We start from the raw sequence: 27,691 nt of genomic DNA on the forward strand, positions 1-27,691 counted from the left end.
GCGGGCCTCGAACCCCAGTCTCCGGCATGAGAGTCAGGCACTCTAACAAGGAGGCTAAAGACTGCAGCCTCTAGCATCTGTCGCTAGAGAGCGTTTTGAGATCAGAGGAGTGAGGTTTACTCGCACAGCGACTACTAGCTGGCCTCCAAATAGCTCACCTCACTATCCCTGAGGAGCTTAGACCGAAACTAACCGCAGTTATGAAATCTGGCAACATAATGAACCGAATAGATAATGAAACCGACAAAATAATCTACGAGCGTCTTAAACAGGCATTGTTAGACATGAGGGGACCAACGCATGCAGATTGGAGCAAAATATTAGAAATCAAACAAGCAAGTCATTTGAAACATACAGAGAACACTCGGGCCTAGAAAATGCAGACCGCAACCATGACGCGTTACTACAACTTAAGAACAATGCCGGCATTCCAGTTCAAAAGTCTTTATCAAATGGTGTCGACCCGGCGAAAAACACGTTCAGAGCAATAGTAGACTGGGGTTCAAGGATAGAAAACAGATGGAGAGCAAAACCCTGTAGCGTTGCGTCCGCACAATGGTTAACAGAAGGGAACAGCCCAGACAAATTTAACCAAAGATCTCCAAGCAAAATGCAATGCCACTATTGCAGAAAGTTTAACCATCTCATGAGAGATTGCCTAAAAAGAGAAAGAGATTTAAGAGAACAAGAAAAACGCCCTCTAGTGACGACTCGCGAATTTCATCACAGAGTTTAAAAAAACAAAAAAGCCAAAATGGTGCGGCCCACAACGCGAGCGGAACGACTGAAAAATACCATCACCAATAGGGATACGTGGCCTCCATCACCAGAGGGAGCATGATTAAGAGTGGAAACCGAATAAAAATAAGGGCTAATTTAGGAGGCCGGTTAGCTGACGTACTTATTGATTCTGGCGCATCTTGCTCCTGACAGACATTCCATTACCTTTAACCAACTAAACTATTCAGATCAAAGAATTTGGCGACACGTTAATGATTGCGACAAAAACACAGCCAGTTCAACTTGATATAGGTGTGACAGTATTAAAAGAACCCCTCTGGAATTTACCTAATAACAGTGAAGGGACTGTGCTGGGAATGGACATTATTGCTTTTGTGCAATGCACACAACAAAGTCAATGAGCCCGCAGTCATGTTCATGTGTGGACACAATGCTCATTCTGTTTTTTGGATGGCACTTTTTACAGCTTTGTTTTCAATTCAATTTGTTTTTCAAAGCAGTGAATTACAAAGCCATACTTTCCACATACCAATACCACAAAAAAACGCATCAAACCAGAGGCTGAGTCAGCTGCTCATGAAATTGTTCAACTTGAAATCAGAGGAATAGTCCGGCGATGTAGTTCGACCACAAACTCTCCGTGTTTACCAGTACCAAAATCGAACGGTAAATGGCGTCTTTGTATTGATTATCAGCATCTCAACAAAGTTTTGCCTAAGGCTACACCTATAGTGGCAAATCCATCGACATTATTATCGTAGATTTCAGCACAAGCATCTAGGTTTACAGTGTTTGACGTAAAGAACTGTTTCTGGTCCATCCCAATCAAACGCGCTGATCAGTGGAAATTGGCCTTCACTGTGAATCAAATACAGTACACGTGGGAGCGAATGCCACAAGGCCTCCATAGCAGTCATGCGATTTTCCACAGGGCATTAGAAGACACGTTCAATCCACTGACAGGGACCAGAAACGTGATTCATTATGTTGACAACATACTTGTCGTGACCGAGGGATCACTTGATGATCATTTGCTACTCGTTGATGAAGTACTGTTAACACTCAGTAAAGCTAGCTTCAAATTAAACAAAGAAAAAGCTAAAATCGCACAAAGCGAGGTCCAGTACCTGGCTTACAAGATAACGCAAAGCCACCGAGCATTAACAGATGATAGGCAGAAATGCATTGCTGAACTTCCCCGACCGCACACGCTGAACGCGTTACAGAAAGTGCTGGGAACACAAAACTACGTAAGAGACTTTATTCCAGACGTTGCAAACGTCGTCACGCCATTATATTCCCTCCTAAAAGGAAAATCAAAGCCCTCCGACGTCTTTGAATGGTCAGAGGAACACGAAAATCCCTTTACGAGTCTAAAAGATGTAGCGATTCTTAGCGCAAATAAAGGGAATTTTAACAAACTGGTCAGAATATGATCAGTGAATCTACTACAGTTTATAAAATTATCCCTAACGGGATTATTTCGCCAATGTATCTGTATGGGCAATTCAATAAAACAAATTATAGTCTATCCATACAGGGAGGCAAAATTAGATCAATTCTTATATCAATTCTTAATCACAACGTGTTATGATTGAATATTAATATATCAATTGTCTATTATAGATCTATTTTCAGGATAACCCTTAATGGAATTAATTTGTTATCGAATGGTTTGTTCGTCCAGCAAACTGACCATATGATCTTTTATCAAATCACAAAAGGCTATCCTTTTATAGACTTTCAAGAGAGACTGTTCTTCTTGGCCATGAAAAACAGCTCTCTCTCTCTCTCGTTCTATAAAATAAAATACTCTTTACAGTATCAGCAATTATAAAGAGTGTAGCTTTCGATCGGACATTAAAGGGACTTCAATATGACCACAACCAGAATCAATAAATGAGTATATATGGTTTTAATAAAGAAAATACTACGTATATCTGTGACTAAGATTACACGGAATAAAATGTATACAATACAATAAAACAATGAAACAATTAAAGTCAGAAAGTGACAGAAAGAGGGAGAAGGAGGGGTTACAGAATGGGCAAATTACCTGGACAAAAACCTCTAAGAGACAACAAGAATCAAATCACTTTTCAAAAGCGGGCCTGTGTGTATGGCCTCGGAGGTTGTGCGCGTTCGCTCGGAGTCCTTCGGAGCTTCGCATTCACGTGAGAGGTGGTCCGTGTTGCAGGTAAAGTTGCAAGATGATTCAGGCTAAGTTCATTTCACTCGTCGGTGGAAATGAACAAAGGAGAATCCGAAAATGGAAAATAAAAACTTGAAGAAAGAAACAAACAAAAGAAAACGAAGAGAAGGCTTGAAGAGCCTTGAAGAGCTTGGAGGGAAAAAGTAAGAGGAAGAGCTAGAGAGTGATGAAACCGCTGGTCAATGACTTTAAACAGCGTCTGAGTTCCCCTCCCAGGGGTGAAGCTGACCAATCGACTTGGAGTTCTGTGAGTGTGAAAATTTGGTTCCTTTGTCTTGTCAGGCGCTCATTTGCGTAGTTTATGACAGTGACAGAAACGTGGTCAGTCTTACTCCAGCGATGAAAATCATAGTAAAATACATTTTATCACACTCTACTATATAGATTCAGCTGAGCCAAACCGAGAGGTTTACATCGATACTGAGGATGATGTGTTTGGCACATCCAACGACATAGTTACATTCATATGCATGATTCTAGGCATTTAGAGTTTATCTAAACGCATCCAGAGAAGTCATAAATATACTACAATGAAAACAGAACACATTGGTATACATGAATATATTTTACCCTTGTCAGAACTACTTATTTCTGACTTCACATGTGAGAAATGTCTGTATGTGTGTGCGTTAAATAAAAAGGTCCGTGTGTGTTTGTGTGTGTGTGACGGATCTCTCACTCTCTTCGGAGAGCCGATTAAGATTTCTTTGAAGCTCACGCGTTCGAGTTTATGGCTGTTGGTTTTTCTTGCGTATGCCACAAAGTGTCAGTGGGGCAATTAGGACCCAGAATCTGTAGTGCCAGGCCGGAGTTATGGACCAGAGTCAGAGAGGTTAGAAGCATTTTTACATGCATAAGTGAATGAGTCGTCCTGACACAGTCCAGATACGCTACATCGGATTGAGCTGATCTGCAACACGCCGGGAACTACGTCATCATGTTGGAAGGTCACGTTTGAAAAAAAAAAACGTTTAGGTTTTAAAAGATTTAAACACCCAGGATACGCACACGTAAGGACCATTTTAAACAATAATATGACACAAAGGCAAAAATATGTCATTCAACATACAATACAATTTGAACTATCCTCCTTCGCACGGTCGCTTTCTAAACAGTGTGGCGGTTTTTGAAAATGACCTATCGTTTCGCTAGATAAGACCCTCTTCCTCAGCTGCGATCGTGCAGAGCCCGTTGAAGCACTTCAAAGACCTTTGAAACTGCATTGATTTAGATTTCAAAATGTTGGTTGCCATTGGAGTCCTATATTCGAAGAAAAATCCAGAAAGGTTTTCCTCAAAAAACTTAATTTCTCTTCCACTGAGGAAAGAAAGACATGGATATCTTGGATGGCATTGAGGTGGGTAAATTATTAGGAAATTTTCATTTTGAGATGAACTAATCCTTTAAGAGAGCAGCCAGAAAAATGGAGCGAAACAGGAAGAAAACAAAACTAGAGGTATTTCGCATTTCATGGAAAGAGAGCACGATTGCATACAGAGAGGCCTTAAAAACTTCTAGATCTGCTTATTTTTCAACCCTATTAGAAGAAAATAAACAAAACCCTAGGTATTTATTTGAAACAGTGGCTAAATAAATGAAAAATAAAGCTTCAAGCAGCACAGCAGTAATGACTATGAACTTTTTTACTTACAAGATTGATAATTTCAGGTAGAAGATCATAACTATGCAACCGTCTACTACAGTATCGCATCAGACAGTATATTGTAGTCTCCATGACGAAAAATTCGATTCAATCATTGCTATAGGAGAGGGTGAATTTTATAAACTCATTAAAACATCTAAATCGACAACATGCATGTTAGACCATACAGACTAAACTACTAAAAGAGACCGTTCCAGAGGTCATAGATCCTCTTCTTAATAACATTAATTCATCTTTGTCATTGGGATACATACCAACAACTTTTAAGCTGACTATGATTAAACCGCTTGTTAAAAAAAACACAGCTTGATCCTGCAGAATTAGTCAATTACAGTCTGATCTCGAATCTACCTTTTCTGTCAAAGATACTAGAGAAGACAGTATCTTAACAACTATGTTCCTTTTTAGAAAGAAATGGTATCTGCGAGGATTTTCAATCAGGATTTAGACCGTATCCTAGTCCTGAGACCGCTCTCATTAGAGTCACAAATGATTTGCTCTTATCATCCGATCGTGGCAACTCTATTATGTTGGCATTAGTGGAATTGCACTGGCATGGTTTAAATCATAATTATCTGACCATTATCAGTTTGTAGCAGTAAATGAAGAGATGTCTTATCGGTCAAAAGTTCAGTATGGTTTACCACAAGGCTCAGTACTAGGACCGTTGCTGTTCACTCTGTACATGCTACCATTAAGAGATATCATTAGGAAGCATGGCATTAGTTTTCACTGTTATGCTGATGATACTCAGCTCTATATTTCTTCACGCCCTGACGAAACTTACCAATCCACAAAATTAACGGAATGAATAGCTGATATATAAAAAAAACTGGATGACTAGTAATTTTCTACTACTTAATTCTGAAAAAATAGAGATTCTAATTATTGTACAAAAAACGGTCTCACGTAATAACCTAGAATACTGTCAAACACTTGATGGCTGCTCTGTCAAGTCCTCGTCACCGGTTAGGAACCCGGGTGTGCTCTGATACCAATCTTTCATTTGAAAGTCACGTGTCTGCAAAACCGCATTTTTTCATCTTAAAAATATATCTAAATTACGTCATATGCTCTCACTGAAAAATGCAGAACAATTAGTTCATGCGTTCATGGCATCAAGGCTAGATTATTGTAATGCTCTATTTGATGAATGCCCTGCACGTTTAATAAATAAACTAAAAATGGTCCAAAATGCAGCCGCTAGAGTTCTTACCAGAACCAGGAAGTATGCCAATATTAGCCCGGTTCTGTCAACACTGCATTGGCTCCCTATTAAACATCGTATAAATTTTAAAATATTGCCGATTACTTACAAAGCACTAAATGGTTTAGTTCCCCACTACATGAGCTAGCTCTTAATGCATTACAGTCCTTCACATCTATTGCGATCTCAAAATTATACCTAGAATATCAAAATAAACAGCTGGCGGTAGATCCTTTTCCTATTTAGCACCAAAACTTTGGAACAATCTTCCTAACATTGTCCGGGAAGCAAACACAGTCTGTCAGTTCAAATCTAGACTAAAAACACATCTCTTTGGCTTAGCATACACATAACATTATAGACTTCTATAATTCAATGTTAGGCTGGATAGTTTAGATCATCCGGAACCGAGAACACTTCTCATAAATCCTGATGTACTTGGAAGATCATAAGAAGGATGGTGTCTATGCTAATATTAGTCTCTCTGTTTATTCCCATGTTTACCGCAGTCCGCCGGATACAGGCCATATCCAGATCTGATGAAGGAGCATCGCATGGACACGACAATGCATCCCTGAAGTGCCAGCCTCATCAGCCCTGTGAAGGCATCATGGACACCTCAAGAAACTCGTCTCCATACCGGCATGATGACTCTGACCCCCAACCAGATGGAACTGGATAAATATTGTGAAAGTTCTGATCCAATCTGACTTCTGACCTATAATGTAGCCTGAATCATAAACATACACTGTTCGTTCATTGGCTAGAGGAGAAATGCCCCCCTGACTGAGCCTGGGTTCTCCCAAGGTTTTTTCTCCATGCTGTCACCTGATGCGAGTTTTGGATCTTTGCCACTGTCACCTTTTTCACCTTTCTTCGCCTTTGTCGCCCTTGGCTTTTGGCTTGCTTATTTGGGGACATTTAATTTTTATATATAACAATATTTTTACAACATTATTTTCCTGTTATCTCTGTAAAGCTGCTTTGAAACAATCTGTATTGTAAAAAGCACTATATAAATAAAGGTGACTTGACAAATCTAACATAAAATCAGTGTTGGGCTACTTAGAAAATGTAGTGAGCTAAGCTATGAGTTACTCTACATTAAATGTAGCTTCACTACACTGAAATGTAGCATGTGAAATGTGGGATATGTAGCAAGCAAAGCTACAGCAATATGGCAAAAGTAGTTTACTACATCTAAGCTACTTTTTCAAATTTAATTTTTATATTGAACCAACTTAATTCCAAGTCAATGCTATCTCAGTTTAAATAAAACTGTCAATCAAACATAAAGGCAGGCATTTTTTGTCAGTTCAATTGTTTATTCAACAACTGTTCCAAACCAATTTGGCAAAAAAAACATAACTAAAACCATATAACTATATAAAACTATAACAAAACCAGGTGTCAAGAGTGTGTGCATCTTTTCCCATTTCTCACGTGTCAGCCCAAGGATTGATATTGGTACTTGATGTCACACCATACAGAGCAGAAGGTGGTGGTAATGCACCAAAAAGCTGGTTTGAGGGCCCTATGAAATCCGTTTAATTTTTTCCCAAATTCCAAATTCAGTTTTATTTTGTTTTCATTTTTCTGGACTCCCATTTTAATGGTTAAATAAAAGATTTATAATCAAAAAAGTGTAATTAATTGAAATCATGAAACGTATACAATTTAACAATAATTTATTAACCTTTTTAAATAAATTACATTTTAAGGACACTATGAAATAGTTATTTTTTTAATGGTTTAAAATGTAATGACCAATTATTTAAAATGTAGGCCTAATGATTTAAGCAAAACTTTCTTCAAAGGTTAAACCAACCTTTTATTTTGACAGGTTGCCATCTAGCTAGACCTTTGAGTCTCTGTTTTTTTTTTTTTTTATATGACGATAGTCTTTCTCAAATCAAGCTAAAATGCTAAAGTGACTCTCAGAGCGGCTGTGTAGATGAAGTTCATCGATCCATTACTGAAAACATCGCAAGTGTCAAGGGTGCTTCAGTGTGTGGTAAATGAATCCGCGCGTCTGAGCCATTCATTCACAGAGACACGCAGACACTTTATGCGGTTTAATATTCACAGACACTATTCTATATCGCGATTTTATTTAAGTTTACTTACCTTCTTTTCATCCAAGATCTGACAAATTTTGTGAAATTCCGCGTTATACAGTAAATGTTGTTTTTATGCATGGATATCGCGATTCAGTCCATGTTTTCCGTATTGCGGTAATGAAATCATATGGCCCTATGGTTGCCAACCAGCGTAAAACAAGAAGAAGTCACCATCACTAACTGATCCAACATCAGTGATACTTAGCAGTTGTATTTCCGATTCCAAGCTTGAGCTTTAGAAATGCTTGGGAAAATGCTTGTGTGGACGCTACCGCACTACTTGATCAAAAAAAGAGCTTCGCTACTGAAAAGCTATTTGATTCAGAAAACAGCGACGCTACCACCACGCTATTGAGAAATGTAGTTAAACTAGTAGCGTCACTACTTGTAGCGACGTTACTGCCCAACACTGCATAAAATAAAATCGCAATATAGTCATGCACTTATCACATGACAAAGGCTGGTTGCGCAGGATTCCAAACAAAACGCACAGTGTTCACGCAAACAGATTATGATTTGCATCTCAGAGCGGTTCTGTTCAAAGTAAATCCTGCGCGCTACGTCACTGCATGATCTGTGAGTTTAACCTGCAGTTTTGACTGAGTATTTAATTTAAGTTGCATACATTTTGTTCTTGCACTGATGATACAATTGTAGCAATTTTTTACTTTGTCAGTCAGTTTGAGATATAGACAATATTTGAGTATTATGTGCATTGGATAATTTACTAAATCAAATGATTTGGGACAGGTTTCACCATTGAAATGATGGAAAAGTGTCCCAATCAACCTGAATTAACCCTACTCTTCAAAATCATAATTGCATTGCATTATGTTGTTTCACTTGTAACATTTTTCATTAACAATTATTCAGTTATTTGTAACAATGTCATTGTAGGGGAAAAAAAGTAGTTTCAATGTAGCTAGCTACTTTTTGATAGTAAATTGTGTAGCTAACTACTTTTTAAGAAGGGTAGCTTAAAACTTTCAGAGGATCCCTCTTGTCCTTTGTGTTCATCACCTGCCACATTAAGGCACATTTTGACAGGATGTAAGGTGGCTCTTAGCCAAGGTCGGTTTACTTGGCGCCATGACCAAGTATTGCGATATTTGGCTTTAGCATTGGAAGGCAAGCGTAGTATGACCAATAAGTTGCCGCCTGTTCTAGCAAAACATTACACGCAGAAGACAATATTCCTCCGCCCATGCGAGCAACCGCCAAGAAAAGGTGCTAACACCAATTCTCGCCCAGGACAACTGGAAGCTGTTAGGGACTGGAAGATGCTGGCTGATCTTGATCAACGGCTTATTTTTCCACCTGAGATTGCCACCACTAACCTACGACCAGATATTGTTTTGTGGTCTGGATCAGCACGCATTGTTCAACTGATAGAGTTAACAGTGCCATGGGAGGATGCGGTAGATGAGGCATATGAGAGGAAGAAACTGCGGTATGCTCATCTGGCCACTGAAGCAGAACAGCGAGGATGGAGAGTCCAGGTTTATCCAGTGGAAGTGGGTTGTCGAGGTTTTGTGGCACCCTCTACAACCTGGTTCCTGAGAGATGTCGGATTCAGTGGCCAAGAGTTGCGTCGCACAGTAAAGAACTTATCTGAAGCAGCAGAAAGGAGCAGCATCTGGCTGTGGTTGAGACGGAAAGATTCTAGCTGGCTGTGTACAGGGAGCCATGCTATGGTTTCTTAGAATTCTTGAAAACTTGAAGAGTCTGTTGGTTTATTTGTATAGGTTGTATAGTATTTACAGTCATTACGTTTCTGTGTATATTGCGTTAATGACGGGTGGTTGGGCAGATATTGTGTTTTGCGGTAGGTGGTATGCCATACGGAACCGTTGCCACTGAAACTGCATATTAACGCACCAGTGGGGCTTGACAGCCTTAGTCAAACGGGTTGGCGCGTATGGTTGAGTTGCGGAGAGATTGTGAGATTGTGGTTAGGTCTCAGCAGCAGGATGGATGTAGAGGTCAGTAAGCTGGGCTGAGTTGAGTGGGGGACAGAAGGGGGGTGAATCTGGGATGCCAGAGTCACTGTCGAGCCCTCTTGAGGTGTCGTGGGCTAGTCGACGAAACACTGAGGACGGAAGGTGCCCACTTGAAGACCCTAGAGATGTCCCCTATTCAGCTCAATGCAGACGGTTGTCACAGGGGGACCGCACTGTGGTTGCAGCCGTTGTGTGTGCTGACGCATGTTAACACTAGACAGAAGAAGATTTACATCACCATATGGAAAGAAGCGTAAATGGATGGAGAAGCATAGGTTACTGTAAAGCTATGTCTTAGTTGGTGCTTATCTTGGCGAAAGCCGAGTACAAATCAGCATGAAGTTTTAACATCTACTCTCGTGTAATGGAAATCTTACTACAGCAAAAGCACAATGCTCCCAATAGGCTATAACGGAACTACCAACTGTCACAACTGATGAAGACAGATAGGAGGATGAATCAACACAAATAACAGCAAAGCTTTAATAACTCAGAACAGAAGAGAGATCCACACAACAGTGTGTACTAAAAGACGACCAATACCAGACAATGAACACTGAGAACTGTGTGCGGAGTTCAAACCCGCATACTACTCTTAATATTTCTGGCATAGTATGCATACCAGTATGCAGTTCCGAATTCAGCAACTGTCTTATAACAAGATACTGAACTCAGTGTTTCCGCTACATTCATTCTGCGTGGTGGTCCGCCACACCAAAAATCATCCCACCACGGCTTCAGCTTCTCAGTGAGGTCCGATATTGTGCAAACTATTGTGTTATTGTTAAGCCCCACTAAAGGCATAAAAAACATTGTAAAGCACCATAAAGATTTTTGTGCACTATATTCCAAGATTTCTAAAGTCATTTGATATCATAATGTGATGTAAAAATGAATATTTAAGTTGTTAAGTTAATGGAAACTCATCTCTACTCAGTCATTCTCCATTCAGCATTCAAACAACGAGTCGCGTTCGGTTACGACAGTAACACGATGACACTCTCTTCAAGATCAATGTTCCCATTATTATACTTTATTTGTAGATAAAGGTCTATGGTTTGCATAAAATTACTTTTCTTGCTGGAGTTTACTGCGCTTTCTAAATCATATTCCTTTCTCCCGGGTGTCTGTTAGATTACAGCACTGGAGTAGAGAGCACTATGAATTGTTCTTCCTGCGCACTGTAACTGGAAATTAAAACTGTTAAAAGAAAAGGCTCAATAAACTGTTGCATAGATATAATACACTAAGCATCAATTATCTCTTTGAAGTTTTCAATGCGAAGAGCTGCACGCTGTGACTTTGCGTTGCTTCAAGTACATCATTCTGCGCACGGACGCGCATAATCGCTTTGCCGCTCTAAATTGGAGCTTTTCATATTATAATACTTAGGGGAGGTTTAAACTATTGTTAATTCTAGTATTTAAAGCTGTACATGGCCTGGCACCCAAATACCTTGTTGATTTGGTACAGCCATATGTTCCAACTCAGGCCCTTAGGTCTAGCACTGAAAACCTACTCGTGGTACCCCGGGTCAGACTCTCCACGGTGGGCGGTAGGGCTTTCAGTGTTGTTGGCCCTAAGCTGTGGAATAAGCTGCCCCCGAATCTTTGAGTAACCGACAACATCCGGACCTTCAAAAAACAACTTAAAACTCATATTTTCAAGCTTGCCCAATAAATCAGTATCCTCATCACTGCTTTCTCTGTTCTTCACTCTTCACTTTTCCAGCTCTATTTGCTACATACTTCGTCGTAATTGTATATTTTGATCAATATTACAATATGTCTTTGTTTGATTCATGTCAATCAGTTAATGCTTGTTTCCATCTGTTCTGTCTCTCATAAGCAGATGGCCTTTGTATTTGTTTGCTTGTTGTGTTTGCTATTTGTATTACATTGTGAAGCGATCTTGGGTTCTTGAAAGGCGCTATAGAAAATAAACATATTATTATTATTATTATTAAACACCTGGGGAAATGGGTCTGCCACCACAGCTGGAAAAAATCCTAGAGGAAACACTGGAACTCAAATTAAAACAGGTGCGCACTAATTAATAACATAATAAATAACCATGACAACAACTGATGAGCGGGAACACAGGACACAAACAAAGTCTTTGAAAATTAAACCAAAACAGAATAAAAGTGACACCAATGCTGGAACATCGACTATGTTAAGTTGATCTTGAACTAAGATATTCAAAGCACTATATTTGATTCATCCGTTTGCAAGAAATCTATATTAAATAATTAAATTGTATCTATAAATGATTTTTAATTACAATTGTCATGATTTTTTATTCATTAAGTAGACTATTTAAATCAATAAATAATCGAGAACAGGTCCCGTTACATAGGCTGCTACTGTTTTTTTAATTTTTAATTTTATTTATCTTTTATCAGACTGCAAAACAAAATAGCATAATAGCCTACTTGATAATGTTTTTAAAATTCTGAATTTGTAGAATGCGGCAACATTTTTTAATCTGCCAAACAAATCATCTAATAAAGTAAAGTAAAGTAATAAAGTAATCTGTAATCCTAAAACAATTTGACAATTGCAAAAATAAGGATAAATGATGTTTGACTTAAAACACAGCATATTCTCATACACATTGCAATAGTTGTTAAAGCAGACAAACTCTTTTAGACAGCACAGGCAGCAATTTGTTTGTTTGTTTTTATCCCCCTTTTTTTAACTTAATTCCATCTGAAATAGGCTGTAGGCTAAACTACTATCGGAAATATTTAATTCATGCCCTTGCGCGGGCGCGTGTGTGTGTGTCAAGTCAAGTCACCTTAATTTATATAGCATTTTAACAATATAGATTGTTTCAAAGCAGCTTTACAGTGATAATAGGAAATTAAAGTAACAGATTGTTTTGGCTTTACAGCAGCTCTAGAATAAAGTTATTGTCTAGCTAATGTGTAATGAGAATAGGCACAAACCGGTGTCTTATCTGTAATACCTTTAATGTTTTCCTTAAACTAATTGCATAGTATTAAAAACGCTTAAAAATAAATAAAGATGTGTATGGTAACTATGGGGCTATGAAAAATATATTTGCCAACTTCATAGGTCTATAATTTGTACTTTTTTCCCGATATTGTTGATAATTGTAAGTTAACTGACTGTTGAAATCAACATCAGACACTTGCGAAATATAATCGATATACGATAATATTTTCGAATTGCAAATAGTAGAGCTGCATTTTGTTATTTTTTTTTATATTTTCACTTTTGTAGGCCATTGAATAATTGAATGATAGAAATCCTTTTCATTTCATTTCATTTCATTTGGGGATGAGCACACAAAACTATCCCTCAGAAAACACACAAGTACTGAATGAAGTTCTCTTTCACATGTTCTCGCACTTGAATGTATTAAAATGTATTAAATGTATAAATTGGCAAGGTTTTAGTTAAAAATATCTGCAAATTATACATTTTCGTGATGCCCAGTAATGGCCTGATCATGCCACTGAAAATTAAGCCCTGGCCTTAGCTTGTTCAAATGTGTTTGGGTTAGAGTCAAACTCTGGCCCTCCAGGATATGAAGAACTATCCCCCATATTGTTATTCATTGTAATTCGAATATTGTGTTCCACTGAGAAAAAAACATGACAACATCATGTATAATGTGTAATGAATGAAAACTCGGTTACTGGAATGCAATGATTAATGCTGATAGGGACCTTCTTGTTTGGCCATGAACATGCAGCCAGAATCCCTCAGTTTGATGAGCTCTGTGGTTGACTTGAATTCATCCCCATTCCAGGAATAGAGGGAAAGTTCGTTGGACTGGAGTGCAGATCTGGAAACAGGAAGAGAAAAAAAAATTCTGGCTTAGCTCTCAGTTCACTGATGGTGTAGCTATGAGCTCATGTACAGAAGGTAGTCAACCAAAATGCCTATTACCGCCACTGTGGCATTAAAAACAACCCAGTCAAATGTGACACTCGTTCCCAAAATCACCATCAGGTGTCGCAAAGGGACGGTTTGCAATATTGCTCAATAAGGCTGTAATTGTGACTTTTTACTTGTTAATGAAGATAAAATAATTAAATCAATTACAGGTTATACCGTATTGTTCCGAATATAAGACATTGTTTTTTTCTTGGAAATACATCTGCCACAAAACCTCGAAGTTGTCTTATATTCTGGGCCTAAACTTTTACATGTCAATAACACACCCGCTACAATAGGGAGCGCCAAATCCGAGTAAAACGAGTGTTCTGTCCATGACTCAGCCAAGAAATACAGTGTGTTAATGTAATGCTTAAAAATGTCTTAAAAATGCTAAGTCAAAGAAAAGCTTATCGCTGTAAAAGCATGTCATTATGTAGCCGAAAAAATAAATGAGGGGCTTCCCAAAACCAGAGCCGTCATTCAACTGAAGGCACTGGATATCGACTCGGTTACTAACGTAACCTCGGTTCCCTGAGAGGAGGGAACGAGTATTGCGTAAGTAGCTTACGCTATGGGAAAACTCCTTTTCTCGAGAATATTGAAGTCTTTATGTAAAACGCATTGCAGCTGCACAGCTGACAGCAATGAACGAAGGCAGCTCGGTCATTGGCTGTGCTGCGGCAACTTGCTCGAACCAATGACGGGGCGACTCTGAATGCGCGACCAATGAGCGCGCTTCGCGCCCGCGCGCGTCAGAGCCCGCCAAGATGGGCGTGGCCAAGAGCTATATATTGGGCGCCCCGTCATGAGAGTTCTTTAGGTTAAAACGACTGAAGCGAACTAACCAAGCACAAGCACGGCAGCTTACGCAATACTCGTTCCCTCCTCTCAGGGAACCGAGGTTACGTTAGTAACCGAGTCGTTCCCTTTCGAGAGGTCTCTCCTATTGCGTAAGTAGCTTACGCTATGGGAACACCATGCAAAACGCCGTGCGTGCTGAACTTCGCCTTATGATAGCCAGAGGCAGGTGCCTGAGCTAAAAAAGCAAAGTTATCATCCAACTAGCCGGCAGAGGCGAGCTTTATATGTGGGAAAGAATACAGAGCGGCTAGAAGGCGCTCAGTGTGACACAAGCACATACATAATCTAGATACGAACTCGTAGTTCAACTAGCATCATGCTGATAGTACATTGGAATGCAGTGTCGGGACCTGTAGGTTGTAGAACCTGATAAATGTGGACGGTGAGGCCCAGCCTGCCGCCGCACAAATATCCTCGATCGGTATCCCGCTCGACCATGCCCAGGAAGAAGCCACACTCCTGGTGGAGTGTGCTTTGACTCCCCAGGGGCATTGAAGTCCCTTAGCTTCATAAGCCAGCGCTATAGCTTCAACTATCCAGTGAGAGATTCTCTGCTTTGAAACGGCGGAACCTTTCGTACGGCCGCCAAAGCATACAAACAGTTGTTCTGTCTGTCTGAATAGGGCAGAACGCTCCAAATACACTCTGAGAGCCCTAACGGGGCAGAGTAGATTAGCGTCGTGTTCGTCTGCTGGGGACGATAGCGCAGTTAGGGAGATAACCTGTGCTCTGAAGGGAGTGGTGAGCACTTTAGGAATATACCCATGTTTCGGTCTAAGGACGACCCTGCAGTCGTTAGGTCCGAATTCTAGGCAGGCAGCGCTTGTCGAAAGCGCGTGCAGGTCGCCCACTCTCTTGACCGAGGCGAGTGCCAGCAAGAGCGCAGTCTTGAGCGAGAGCTGTTTAAGGTGCACGGTTCGGAGTGGTTCGAACGGAGGCCCTTTAAGAGCGTCTAGGACAGTAGCTAGGTCCCAGATCGGCACTGAGGGGGGGCGTGAAGGGTTCATCCTCCTAGCGCCCCTTAGGAAACGAATAATTAGGTCGTTTCTTCCCAATGGACGTTCCATTACAGGGTCGTGTGATGCTGTGATGGCCGCCACATATACTTTGAGCGTGGAGGGGGCGCGGCCCGCCTCCAGAAGCCCTTGTAGAAAAGCGAGTACGTTCGTAATCTCGCATGTTTCAGGGTTCAGGCCCTTGGCATTACACCAGACACTGAACACTTTCCATTTCTGGGCATATAAGCGTCTCGTGGAGGGCGCCCGCGCCTCAGCGATGGTTTTTAGTGCTCCGCTCGTGAGGTTCCTGGGAACCCGTTGAGGGGCCATGCATGAAGGGCCCACAGATCGGGGCGGGGATGAAATATCATCCCGTTGGCCTGACTGAGGAGGTCTGGCCTCAGTGGAATCGGCCGTGGTGCAGATTGCATTTGCATCAGATCTGGAAACCATGTTTGGTTCTTCCAGAGTGGGGCTATCAGCAGCACTGCGTCTTTCTCCTCTCTGACCCGACTGATGACCTGCGGTAGCATCGCGATCGGGGGAAAGGCATATAAGGGACGGCTCGGCCAGCTCTGGGCGAGCGCATCCATGCTTTTCGTGAAGAAAAGAGGGCAGTGCGCGTTCTCCTTGGAGGCGAAGAGGTCGATCTCCGCTTTGCCAAAGGTTTTCCATAACCAGTGAATCGTCAGCGGGTTGAGAGCCCATTCTCCTGGGAGAATTTTGTCTCTGGATAGCATGTCCGCCCCCTGGTTCAGGGCACCTGGCACATGCGCTGCTCTCAGCGAGCGCAAGTTGTGCTGGGACCATAAAATGAGTCTCCTGGCCATTGAATGCATGGAGCTCGACCTGAGTCCACCCTGGCGATTTATGTACGATACTACCGTCATGTTGTCCGTTCGGACCAAGACGTGTTCGTTTCTCAGCTGTGGGAGCAGGGCTCTGAGAGCCAAAGCGACCGCTTTCATTTCCAGACAGTTTATGTGTAGGCGCTTCTCCGGGTTTGACCAAAAGCCGGAGACAGGCCTGCCCTCGTAAAGGGCCCCCCAACCTATTTTGGAGGCATCTGTCGTTATCATCTTTCTCCTTGTGTTCACACCCAGACTCACGCCTGACTGGTACCAGTCGGCGGCTTTCCAGTGCGTCAGGGCTTTTATACAGCCGTGGTTCGCTCTGATTAAAAGGTGGCCCGAACGCCACGCGTGAGTAGGGACGCGGCTCTTGAGCCAGCGTTGGAGAGGGCGCATATGCAACAATCCTAGCTGGAGTACGGCCGATGCTGAGGCCATGAGACCGAGCATCCTCTGAAACCGCTTGACGGGGGCGAGCGCGCCCGCCCTGAATGATGTTGCAAGGCGCCGGATGGTGAGCGCGCGCTCTGATGAGAGACGCGCTGTCATTTGCATCGAGTCTAGAACTATTCCCAGGAAAGAAATCCTCTGGCTGGGAGATAGTATGCTTTTTGCAAAATTGATTCTTAGACCCAGGCATTCTAAATGGCTGATAATCCAAGATCTGTGTGTTATTAACTGACTCTCTGATTGTGCTAGAATCAGCCAATCGTCGAGATAATTCAGTATTCGCACTCCCCTTCGCCTTAGGGGGGAAAGTGCTGCATCCATGCATTTCGTGAATGTACGGGGAGCCAGGGACAGGCCGAACGGAAGTACTGTGTACTGGTACGACTGTCCCTCGAAAGCGAATCTCAGAAACGGCCTGTGATGAGGCGCTATTGGAATGTGAAAGTAAGCATCTTTCAGATCCACTGAGAGAAACCAATCTCCTGGGCGTACTTGCGCGAGGATATGCTTGGTTGTTAACATTCTGAACGAGCGAATCATTAGTGCTTTGTTCAGGTGTCTGAGATCTAGGATGGGGCGGAGACCGCCATCCTTTTTCGGGACGAGAAAATAGCGGCTGTAAAAACCTGCCTCGCTCAGAGAGGGGGGAACAGTTTCCACAGCACCCTTTTCTATTAGTTTGCGCACCTCGGTGCGTAGAACATGTGAGCACTCTTTTCTCACTTTCGTCTCGACCACAGTCGTAAAACGTGGTGGTCTGCGAGCGAACTGGAGCGAGTATCCGTGCTTTACTATATTCAATACCCATTTCGGCATATCTGGAATATTTTCCCATGCCGCTGCGTGTACAGATATGGGCTGAATACAGGCTAGGGGCGGGCCGCTGTGACGCAGGGACCCGGCCAGCGAATCGCCTGAGCTCATAGCTCTCAGAGGCGCGGGCGCGCGCTGAGCAGCTGAGTGAATGGGCGCGTGTGTGATTACAGCAGCGCGCGCTGTGTCTGTAAAACTCGCAGCCTGGGCTGGGGTTGTGTTTGACACTGTAAGGACAGTGTTTATAAGTGGGGGTGCATAAACAGTGGTAGGCACACGCGTCACTTTTATAATGTTTCCCGCTTTTACTGGGGATGAATTTATAACTGTGTGAACAGTGCTTGTGTGTAGTGGTGCGTACATGACCGTAGGCACGTGATCTACATTCATGGGGTGCGCAGCTTGAGCTGGGAATGAATTTGGCACTGTTTTGACAGTATCTGGGAATGCACACCTTGTGGACATGTGAACCCTTAGTGACACAGGCAGAAAAAGACTCTTTTTGTGTTTTCTGTGCGTTGCCGTAAAAACGGCGTTTGTTTGCAGGTGAGCGAGCTCTGTGACTGGCCCATTGACTGCTGTATGAACATATCCAGCCGCCTGTAAGGGGACTGGGTAATGCTTGAGCTTTTGCAGAGAGAGTGGTCCGGCTTTTGCGAGACACGCACTCTCTCTTTTCATTCTTGTGGCTAGGACGGCTTTCGAGGCTCGGGGTTCAGCACAATCTTGGGCCGAGGACCCCGTCGCTCAGAAGGCGGCTTGCGGTTGTGAGAGCGCGAGCGGCGTCGAGCGTCAGCCTGAGGCGCGGGCTGAGCGGCGGTGGGGGCTGTTCTAGCCCGCTGCGGCTGCGGCGGCCTCTGTCTGCTCTGCGATGAGCTGGAGCGCTTGGGCAGGAAATGCCGCATAGCTTGTGAAGCATTCTGGGCCTCAGTGAAGCGTTCGGCGAAACCCTTAACCGCCGGTCCAAACAGCCCGCTGGTGGAGATAGGCGCGTCGAGAAATGGCGCCTTATCCGCGTCCTTCATCTCAGTCAGAGTCAACCACAGATGGCGCTCGAGAACAGTCAAATTAGCCATGGCACGGCCGATAGACTGGGCGGTGGCCTTCGTGGCTCGCAGGGCTATGTCAGTCGCGCTGCGTAGGTCCTTAAAGGCTTCGGGTTCGGGGCCAGACTCGTCCATAGAGCGGAGAAGCTTGGCTTGGAACACTTGAAGTACCGCCATAGAGTGAAGCGCTGATGCAGCTTGGCCGGCGGCGGCGTAGGCGCGACCGGCGAGAGCTGAAGTAGTGCGGCAGGGCTTCGAGGGGTGGGAAGCTTTGGCTTTCCATCCGGTGGTGGAGGGCGGGCAGAGATGATTGGCCACGGCCTCCTCGAGGGGCGGTGTTCCCTCGTAGCCTCTTTCCTTCGCGCCGTCCACAGAGGAGAGCGAGGAAGAAAAAGAAGGCTTTAGGCGCGCAGAGTGGGGGGCTTTCCACGACTTGGTGAGTTCGTCGTGAACTTCCGGGAAGAAGGGAGAAGGCCTTTGCCGAGGGGCCTGCTGGCGCCCCTGCAGAAACCACTCATCCAGTCGGCTCCGGGTTGGTTCTTTCGGGAGAAGACCAATCGAGCCCGAGGTCTTCCACGGCCTTAGAGAGAACGCGGATAATCTCGCTATCCATGGTGGAGCCCCCGCTCGCGCTAGCTAGCGTCGACGGGGCGGGGTCGAGAGTGGAGCCCGGCCAGTCGTCCGATGCAGCGTCGATTGACAAGCTGTCATCCATTCCCCCGTCGTCCTCGGACGCGCCGAAAGTCACAAGGCCCACCGCTCTGCTAGAGGGGTGTGGGTCCGGCTGGGTGAACTGAACCGGCGGTGGGGAAGGCAAGAGCGGCGGTGAAGCACGCGGAGACTGGCTCGGCGTGACGTCACTGAGCTCAGGTTCAGGAAGCCTCTGTGAGCGGCGCTTTTTCTTAGTGCGCGGCTCGAACAGAGGGATGGCGGCGATGGGCTCGCTCACGGCGAAAGCGGCGAGGCGAGCCCGCAGTGCGGAGAGACCCAGGTCGTCACATTCGGGGCATCCGCCCTTGGTCAAAGCAGCTTCTGCGTGGTCCCGGCCCAGGCAGCGAGCGCAGATGATGTGACGATCCCCGTCCGGGAGAAGGTCTCTGCACGACGCGCAGGAAGGCATTTGAAACAACGCCTTGGAAAATTTGCTCTTTTACAAGTGTCGCAGAGCGAACAGATGTAAATACTTGCGTGAGCAGTACGCCGGATGGCTCAGTAGGATCGCGTTAGAAGGCGGCTGAAGGTGCCGACGTCCTCGTAGCAAATCCCGCTGGTATGCTTTTCGACGGCGAAGCTTCAATAATCCGGAGGATCCAGCGAAGAAGGTGTTCGCTGAAGGAGATTAAATCTAAAGAACTCTCATGACGGGGCGCCCAATATATAGCTCTTGGCCACGCCCATCTTGGCGGGCTCTGACGCGCGCGGGCGCGAAGCGCGCTCATTGGTCGCGCATTCAGAGTCGCCCCGTCATTGGTTCGAGCAAGTTGCCGCAGCACAGCCAATGACCGAGCTGCCTTCGTTCATTGCTGTCAGCTGTGCAGCTGCAATGCGTTTTACATAAAGACTTCAATATTCTCGAGAAAAGGAGTTTTCCCATAGCGTAAGCTACTTACGCAATAGGAGAGACCTCTCGAAAGGGAACGCCAAAGAGCTGAACTTATCCACCAGAGGCCCATCGTTTCTTATTTCGGTTACTTACTGACACACTACCCTGCCAACACCCTCGAAGCGGCCACTTTGATGCAGCGTAATAGATGATTAGCGCTTGCCCTCCGAAAGGGAGAAACTGCTGTCTTTTCAGCGCTATGTTATCGGCCTAAGGAAAAAACATTCAGATCCCTCCATGGATCAGATAATCAGGTAATTCTGATCAAACACCTGTGTTTTTTGACATGCCAACATCTGTCTATGTAAATAAAAAGGTGAGAAATCAGTCAAAGTGAAATCTACTGGTAATGAGAACTTCAGGTTATTTTTATGGTATCTATGCCATAAAGTGTTTATTTCTGAATGTGATTAATGATGGTACGTTTTACCAGTATTTACCTTAAATAAGATAAAAAATGATAAATATATTTAAATATTATTAATTATTTTCAAATAAAGTTTTTTCTTTAAAAGACAAGATTTGGTCTTCAAAAAGCCTTTTTCCAAAAGGTACATCTTGAAAAGGGGGGTCATCTTACATTCAGGGTCGCCTTATATTCGGAACAATATGGTAATAATAACAGTATTATAGCATTATAACATTTGATCTTTGATCTTTCTTGGCTAATTATTTATCATATTAGTGCTTATTGTTCCAGGTATTGGACTACTGTTACAGTGAATTATTACAGTGACGGCAGTGCATGAAATGTGCTTACATTTCACTAGCCAGTAGCCTATTTCCTATTTTAAAACCGAGGTCCTGACTCTCTGTGGTCATTAAAAATCCCATGGCATTTCTCATAAAGAGTAGGGGTGTAACCCCGGTGCCCTGGCCACATTCCACCCATTGGCCCTTGCCAATCATGGTCTCCTAATTATCCCCATCAATTGAATTGGCTCTATCACTCTCTCTCCTCTCCACCTATGTGTGTGGTGAGCGCAATGGCGCCGTTGTACTGTGGCTACTGTCGCATCATCCAAGTGGATGCTGCACACTGGTGGTAGTTTGAGGAGAGATCCCGGCATGATTGCAAAGTGCTTTGGGTGTACAGTAGTACATATGAAAGCGCTATATAAATGCCTCATTCTATTCTATTTTAGATTATTACACGAGGTGTGCATTGTGCCATAAATTAAATAAAACGACAGAAAAGGTGGATATTTCGGTGGGTCTGAATGGGAACAATGATATAGCCTATTTTTCTAACATGTGGATTTATTTACTTTGTCAATTTTGTGACCAAATTATTTAAAAATAAAACTTTTGAAACTACATTTAATAATTCACTGATGCATTTCAACAGGTCACGCATGCACATTGAAAAAATGATTTCCGTACAACACAGAGCTTTGCGAATAACATGCAGAACAATAAAGTGTCCATGAATTAAGAAATGTATCACTTTTTATTAAATCGTTCCTTTGAAAATGAATTAAGAAACTGTTGATCACTTTCTATTAATCGTTCCTTTGTAGCCCATTAGTTAAACCGTGAGAACATTGTAACCTATTCATTCATTCTTATGATTTGAAAAATTATTTAACAAAATTAAGTAGGCTAAAAGGTAGCCACAATTTAATTACAACAATGGAACACTGTAAAAAAAAATCCTAATTTTACAGAAAATAACTGTGATTTTTTGACGATCATTTTCTTTAATTTTAAATTATACTCAAAACACTGTAAAATTACAAATAATATCTGTAAAATAAAAATTCAGCTGTTATTTTAGGTATTGTGACATTAATGACAAATTACAGTAATTCACATTTTTTATACAGAAAATTGATTGTATTTTTCATACAGTATTTTTTCTGTTTTCTTAAATTACATAAAAATGTATGTAAAATTACAAATATAATCTGTAATTTAACAGAAACAAAACAGTTAAATGATAAAATGGTCAAATGACTGTCAGCTCCCCAAAAAACTGTAAAACATCCTAAATTAAATAAACTGAAAAACACTGTTATTTTACAGGTATTTCCTGAATAATCACAATCAAATGCCTTCATTGTAAAAAAATCGTAAAAAAAAGGGTCAAATGACTGGCAGCTGCGGCCGCCAAACAAAAACCATAAAATGAAAGTAAAATATGCTAATTTAAATAAAGTGTAAAAAACTTTAAAATAAATTTGATGTCACCATGATTGGGATCTGTGTCTGCTTTAGTTGGGCTCATGACCCTTGAGTTTTTAACTTTTGTTTTCCTCTGGTTGCTTGAATTGTGTATTTGATACACATTTGTCATAACAATAAATGCTGGAGAAAATATCAGATGATCTTGATCATTAATTGAAGATATTATTGTTATCATATAATGATCTGATGTGTCATTCAAATCTCTGAAGTACAAAGCCTATATAATAAAGAATAGTTTAGCATCCAAATACATCGCAAATGTTGAAACATTTTGATTCTAATGAGAGAGTTACGTGAGCCCAACACCACTTACTTTCACTTCACATTATTTCGGTTACTTCTTGTTTATAGTTTTTTAAAATTCTTGTTCTGTTCTGTATATCTTTAAATTAAAAGGATTGCTTGTGTAATATTTTGAGTGTATCATCAAATCAGAATAATTCTCTTGGTTTAGTGATTCCCTAGTTATTTTTTAATTTATTTTTTCATTGTTCTAATCAGGTAAGGCAAGTAATATTCTCTGTGTCTGTATATATATATATATATATATATATATATATATATATATATATATATATATATATTTTTTATATATTGATGGTTGATGTTTTGTTATATTTATATTTTAAGAAAATTCAATAAAAAATTATAAAAAAAAGAACAGTAAAACAAATGCTGTCTGACAAATATTTACAATGTTGTTGAAATAAACGCCTACTACTAATAAAAATGACAGATAATGAATAACAAAGCTCCAAAGTGTTTCGAATGTACTTTTCAAATGTTTTTTTAGTTATGACAAATGAGGGATTGAGACGAAGAACCATATAAGTCCATATTTTCAAATTTTGAATAATAACATTTTTTTAATTTGGACTCTGATTATATTATTATTTTTTCTTGACTTGAAGATAGACAACAAAAGCTTCACAATTCTAATGAGATAAGATTTTTTAGTATCAATCTTAAAAATAAAAAGTTAGAGTAATTTACATTTCTAGAATGTGGAAGAACAGTATATGTCCAGTTAATGTGGAATAACAGTATAAGTCCAATTCATCACATCACTTTAAACCACTGGAGATTTGATTAATTTATCTTAGTTTTAATACAGTAAAAGAACCTTAAAGAAAATATTAAGCATTTCTTTCTATCAATTTCTTTTATTTTTTGCCAACGTAAATCACAGAACAAAAACACGAACAATGAACAATACATAGGCCTACTTATAGTACAGAAAACAAACGTCAGTACAAACAATAAACCTTACATACAATCAACAATACATACAAACAATAAACAACAGTAATAACTGTAAACAATACATATTTACAATACAGACATACATCATCATTCCATGCTATGGTTCCATATGCTAGTTTACCATTTTATAATACATTTCATAAATCACCCCATTCATTCATTCATTTACTAAATAAATAACTATATATATTCCTATTATAAAACATAAGATAAGGCATACAAGATAAGCTACAACTACAATTATGATTAATTTTACACAATATACACAATATACCCCACCTCACCCTGCACATGATCTACACATACCAGGCTATTCTTCGCATTCTAATGTCCCATAAAATGCTTGGGCCTCCGCTGGACTTGTAGGCTAGCATTTTCATAAGATCCCGGTGCTTCTCCTTCTTGACGGGCAGAGGGTCCTCATAAGCACGAGCATACGTGGTGGAGAACAAGGGAGCTGGTTGATTCTTCCTCTGTTTGGTGATCAGCCAGGTCTTCCATCCCTCGTAGAGGCTGTGGCTCCCTTTTGTGTGGACACACCATGGATCAGCAGCTAAAATCATGATTCAACAAGAAATTCAATAAAGATTCTTCTTTCACGCACATATCCCCAACACTGTTAATCTCAGAAAACCAACTCTTTCGTTTTTTACCTGTCACTTTCAACCACATCATGGATGTGATTATCAAGCCAGGTGGACGCTTTAATGTTGCATCAGGGAGCTGCCTGAAGTCCGGACATTTCATCTCAATTACTTTGAATGGATGCTGCTGCCTGGCTCCACGGATCATCTTGGCGACATCGCTGGGGGTGTGGAGTGTGGACACCTTACGCCTCTTGTCCAGCGTGGCAAAGGAACGGTCACAGGGAAGGAAGGAGTGACCAGACACCATGAACTTCTGCTCTATCTGACTGAAGTACCCTCTAGATACGAGCAGGGCCATGAGGTTTAGGACTCACCAGTTGTTGTTCTGCCCACAGCATCGTTCACTATAGATGACGAGCTTCCGTTCCTTTGCCTGGACTAGGGGAGCGAAAGATGTTTTTTGCCCACTTCAAAAGATAGCATGCCACCTCGATGGAACCTCTGTGAGCGATGCCCTCATGCCAGAGGCACATTGTTGGAGGATCGTCAATGCCCATCTCCTGTATACAGAGGTTGTAGTTGGCCAGCTGCCGTTGATAGTACACGTTGGAGTGTGTCAGGTTTGGTGTGAACACTACCCCCTGCATGTCGATACAAATGACATGGCAGTCATCATTGGCTTTGGCCCACTCTGTGTCAGCCTGCAACTGGGTGTACGCTTTTTCAGCTTTCCGGTGGTGAAGCTCACTCTCGGCTGCGATCTTCAACCTTTCTCCATCTGTTGTAGCAGCTGTTAATTTTGAGAACAGGGCGTCACATTTTGCACAAGTGTCACTTCTTGGCTGCCCAAAACTGAGGTTCTGCTGCTTGAAGAGGTCCCTATAGAGCCAGAACTTTGCAGTGGATGTTGAATTGTGTTCCTTGTACAGGCGGAACATGCGGAGCAGGTTTAAATCAGGGCTCAGGTCTCCACATCTCCCTTCATTCGTGATTAGTGGTTCGGTTGGCGTGGGAAGCTCAAGATATGCTCTCTTATCCCCTCTCTCACTGAAGGATGAATGCTATGAGGCCTAAAAAATAAACAACTCATGAACAAGGGAAATATAATAAACTAGAAAAAGTTCGTCGAGACAAACTTTAAGTTGGCTTGTGAAAGTTTGGACCAATAAGTTTGAAGAAGTTTAAATTAGTTTAAAGTTTAAATTAGTTTAAAATTTAAAGTAGTTTGAAGATGAAATTAGTTTAAAGTTTAAAGTAGTTTAAAGTTTAAAGTTTAAAGTTTTAATGGTTTAAAGTTTAAAGTAGTTTAAAGTTTGAAGTATAGTTTGAAGTAATTTAAAGTTGCTAGGGTGTTTCTAGTGGGTTGCTAAGGTGTTCTGGGTGGTTGCCTGGCGGTTGCTAAGGTATTTTAGGTGGTAGCTAGGGTGTTTTGGATGGTTGCTATGGTGTTGCTTGGGTGTTCTACGGTATTTTGGGTGGTTGCTATGGTGTTGCTAGGGTGTTTTAAGGTATTTTGGATGGTTGCCATGGTGTTCTGGGTGGTTGCTATGGTGTTGCTAAGGTGTTGTAAGGTATTTTGGGTGGTTGCTATGGTGTTCTGGGTGGTTGCTAGGCAGTTGCTAGGGTGTTCTGGGGTTGCTAGGCAGTTGCTAGGGTGTTCTGGTGGTTGCTAGGGTGTTGCTAGGGTGTTCTAGGGTATTTTGGGTGGTTGCTATGGTGTTGCTAGGGTGGTTTAAGGTATTTTGGGTGGTTGCTAGGGTGTTCTGGGTGGTTGCTAGGCAGTTGCTAGGGTGTTCTGGTGGTTGCTAGGGTGTTGCTAGGGTGTTCTAGGGTATTTTGGGTGGTTGCTATGGTGTTGCTAGGGTGATTTAAGGTATTTTGGGTGGTTGCTAGGGTGTTCTGGGTGGTTGCTATGCAGTTGCTAGGGTGTTCTGGTGGTTGCTAGGGTGTTGCTAGGGTGTTCTAGGGTATTTTGGGTGGTTGCTATGGTGTTGCTAGGGTGATTTAAGGTATTTTGGGTGGTTGCTAGGGTGTTCTGGGTGGTTGCTAGGCAGTTGCTAGGGTGTTCTGGTGGTTGCTATGGTGTTGCTAGGGTGTTCTAGGGTATTTTGGGTGGTTGCTATGGTGTTGCTAGGGTGATTTAAGGTATTTTGGGTGGTTGCTAGGGTGTTCTGGGTGGTTGCTAGGGTGTTCTAGAGCATTTTGGGTGGTTGCTATGGTGTTGCTAGGGTGTTTTAAGGTATTTTGGGTGGTTGCTAAAAAGAAAGAAAGATTGAAAGAAAGATTAGAAAGAAATAAAGATAGATAGAAAGATTAGTTAGAAAGAAAGAGAGAAAGAAAGAAAGAGAGATAGAAAGATTAGTTAGAAAGAAGAAAGAATAGTTAGAAAGAAAGAAAGAAGAAAGATTAGTTAGAAAGAAAGAAAGAAAGAAAGAAGAAAGATTAGTTAGAAAGAAAGAAAGAAAGAAAGAAGAAAGATTAGTTAGAAAGAAAGAAAGAAAGAAAGAAAGAAAGAAAGAAAGAAAGAAAGAAAGAAAGAAAGAAAGAAAGAAAGAAAGAAAGATTAGTTAGAAAGAAAGAAGAAAGATTAGTTAGAAAGAAAGAAAGAAAGAAGAAAGATTAGTTAGAAAGAAAGAAAGAAAAAGAAAGAAAGAAAGAAAGAAAGAAGAAAGATTAGTTAGAAAGAAAGAAAGAAAGAAAGAAAGATTAGTTAGAAAGAAAGAAAGAAAGAAAGAAAGAAAGAAAGAAAGAAAGAAAAAGAAAGAAAGAAAGAAAGAAAGAAAGAAAAAGAAAGAAAGAAAGAAAGAAAGAAAGAAAGAAAGAAAGAAAGAAAGAAAGAAAGAAAGAAAGAAAGAAAGAAAGAAAGAAAGAAAGAAAGAAAGAAAGAAAGAAAGAAAGAAAGAAAGAAAGAAAGAAAGAAAGAAAGAAAGAAAGAAAGAAAGAAAGAAAGAAAGAAAGAAAGAAAGAAAGAAAGAAAGAAAGAAAGAAAGAAAGAAAGAAAGAAAGAAAGAAAGAAAGAAAGAAAGAAAGAAAGAAAGAAAGAAAGAAAGAAAGATTAGTTAGAAAGAAAGAAGAAAGATTAGTTAGAAAGAAAGAAAGAAAGAAGAAAGATTAGTTAGAAAGAAAGAAAGAAAAAGAAAGAAAGAAAGAAAGAAAGAAGAAAGATTAGTTAGAAAGA

General features: G+C 41.5%; 2 protein-coding genes across 6 annotated transcripts in view; both read right to left on the reverse strand.

Moving 5' to 3' along the window:
* Positions 1-27,691, reverse strand: part of LOC143706794 (centrosomal protein of 95 kDa-like) — a 256,104-nt gene that overhangs the window by 166,237 nt on the left and 62,176 nt on the right. For all 5 annotated transcript variants that reach the window (XM_077199099.1, XM_077199100.1, XM_077199102.1 and 2 more), the window contains one exon: positions 13,641-13,759. In XM_077199099.1, the coding sequence (XP_077055214.1) occupies positions 13,641-13,759 (119 nt within the window). The remainder of the gene's footprint in view (positions 1-13,640; positions 13,760-27,691) is intronic.
* The window catches only part of LOC143706814 (uncharacterized), a 7,643-nt gene continuing 3,758 nt past the window's right edge, over positions 23,807-27,691 (reverse strand). The window contains exons 3-4 of the mRNA XM_077199161.1: positions 24,580-25,583; positions 23,807-24,479 (exon numbers count right to left, since the gene is read on the reverse strand). Of these exons, the coding sequence (XP_077055276.1) occupies positions 24,223-24,479; positions 24,580-24,871 (549 nt within the window). The 5' untranslated portion in view covers positions 24,872-25,583 and the 3' untranslated portion in view covers positions 23,807-24,222. The remainder of the gene's footprint in view (positions 24,480-24,579; positions 25,584-27,691) is intronic.

This window comes from Siphateles boraxobius, unplaced genomic scaffold (genome assembly GCF_051911475.1).
Source record: "Siphateles boraxobius isolate OS27281-9 unplaced genomic scaffold, OSU_SipBor_1 41, whole genome shotgun sequence".
NCBI lineage: Eukaryota > Metazoa > Chordata > Actinopteri > Cypriniformes > Leuciscidae > Siphateles > Siphateles boraxobius.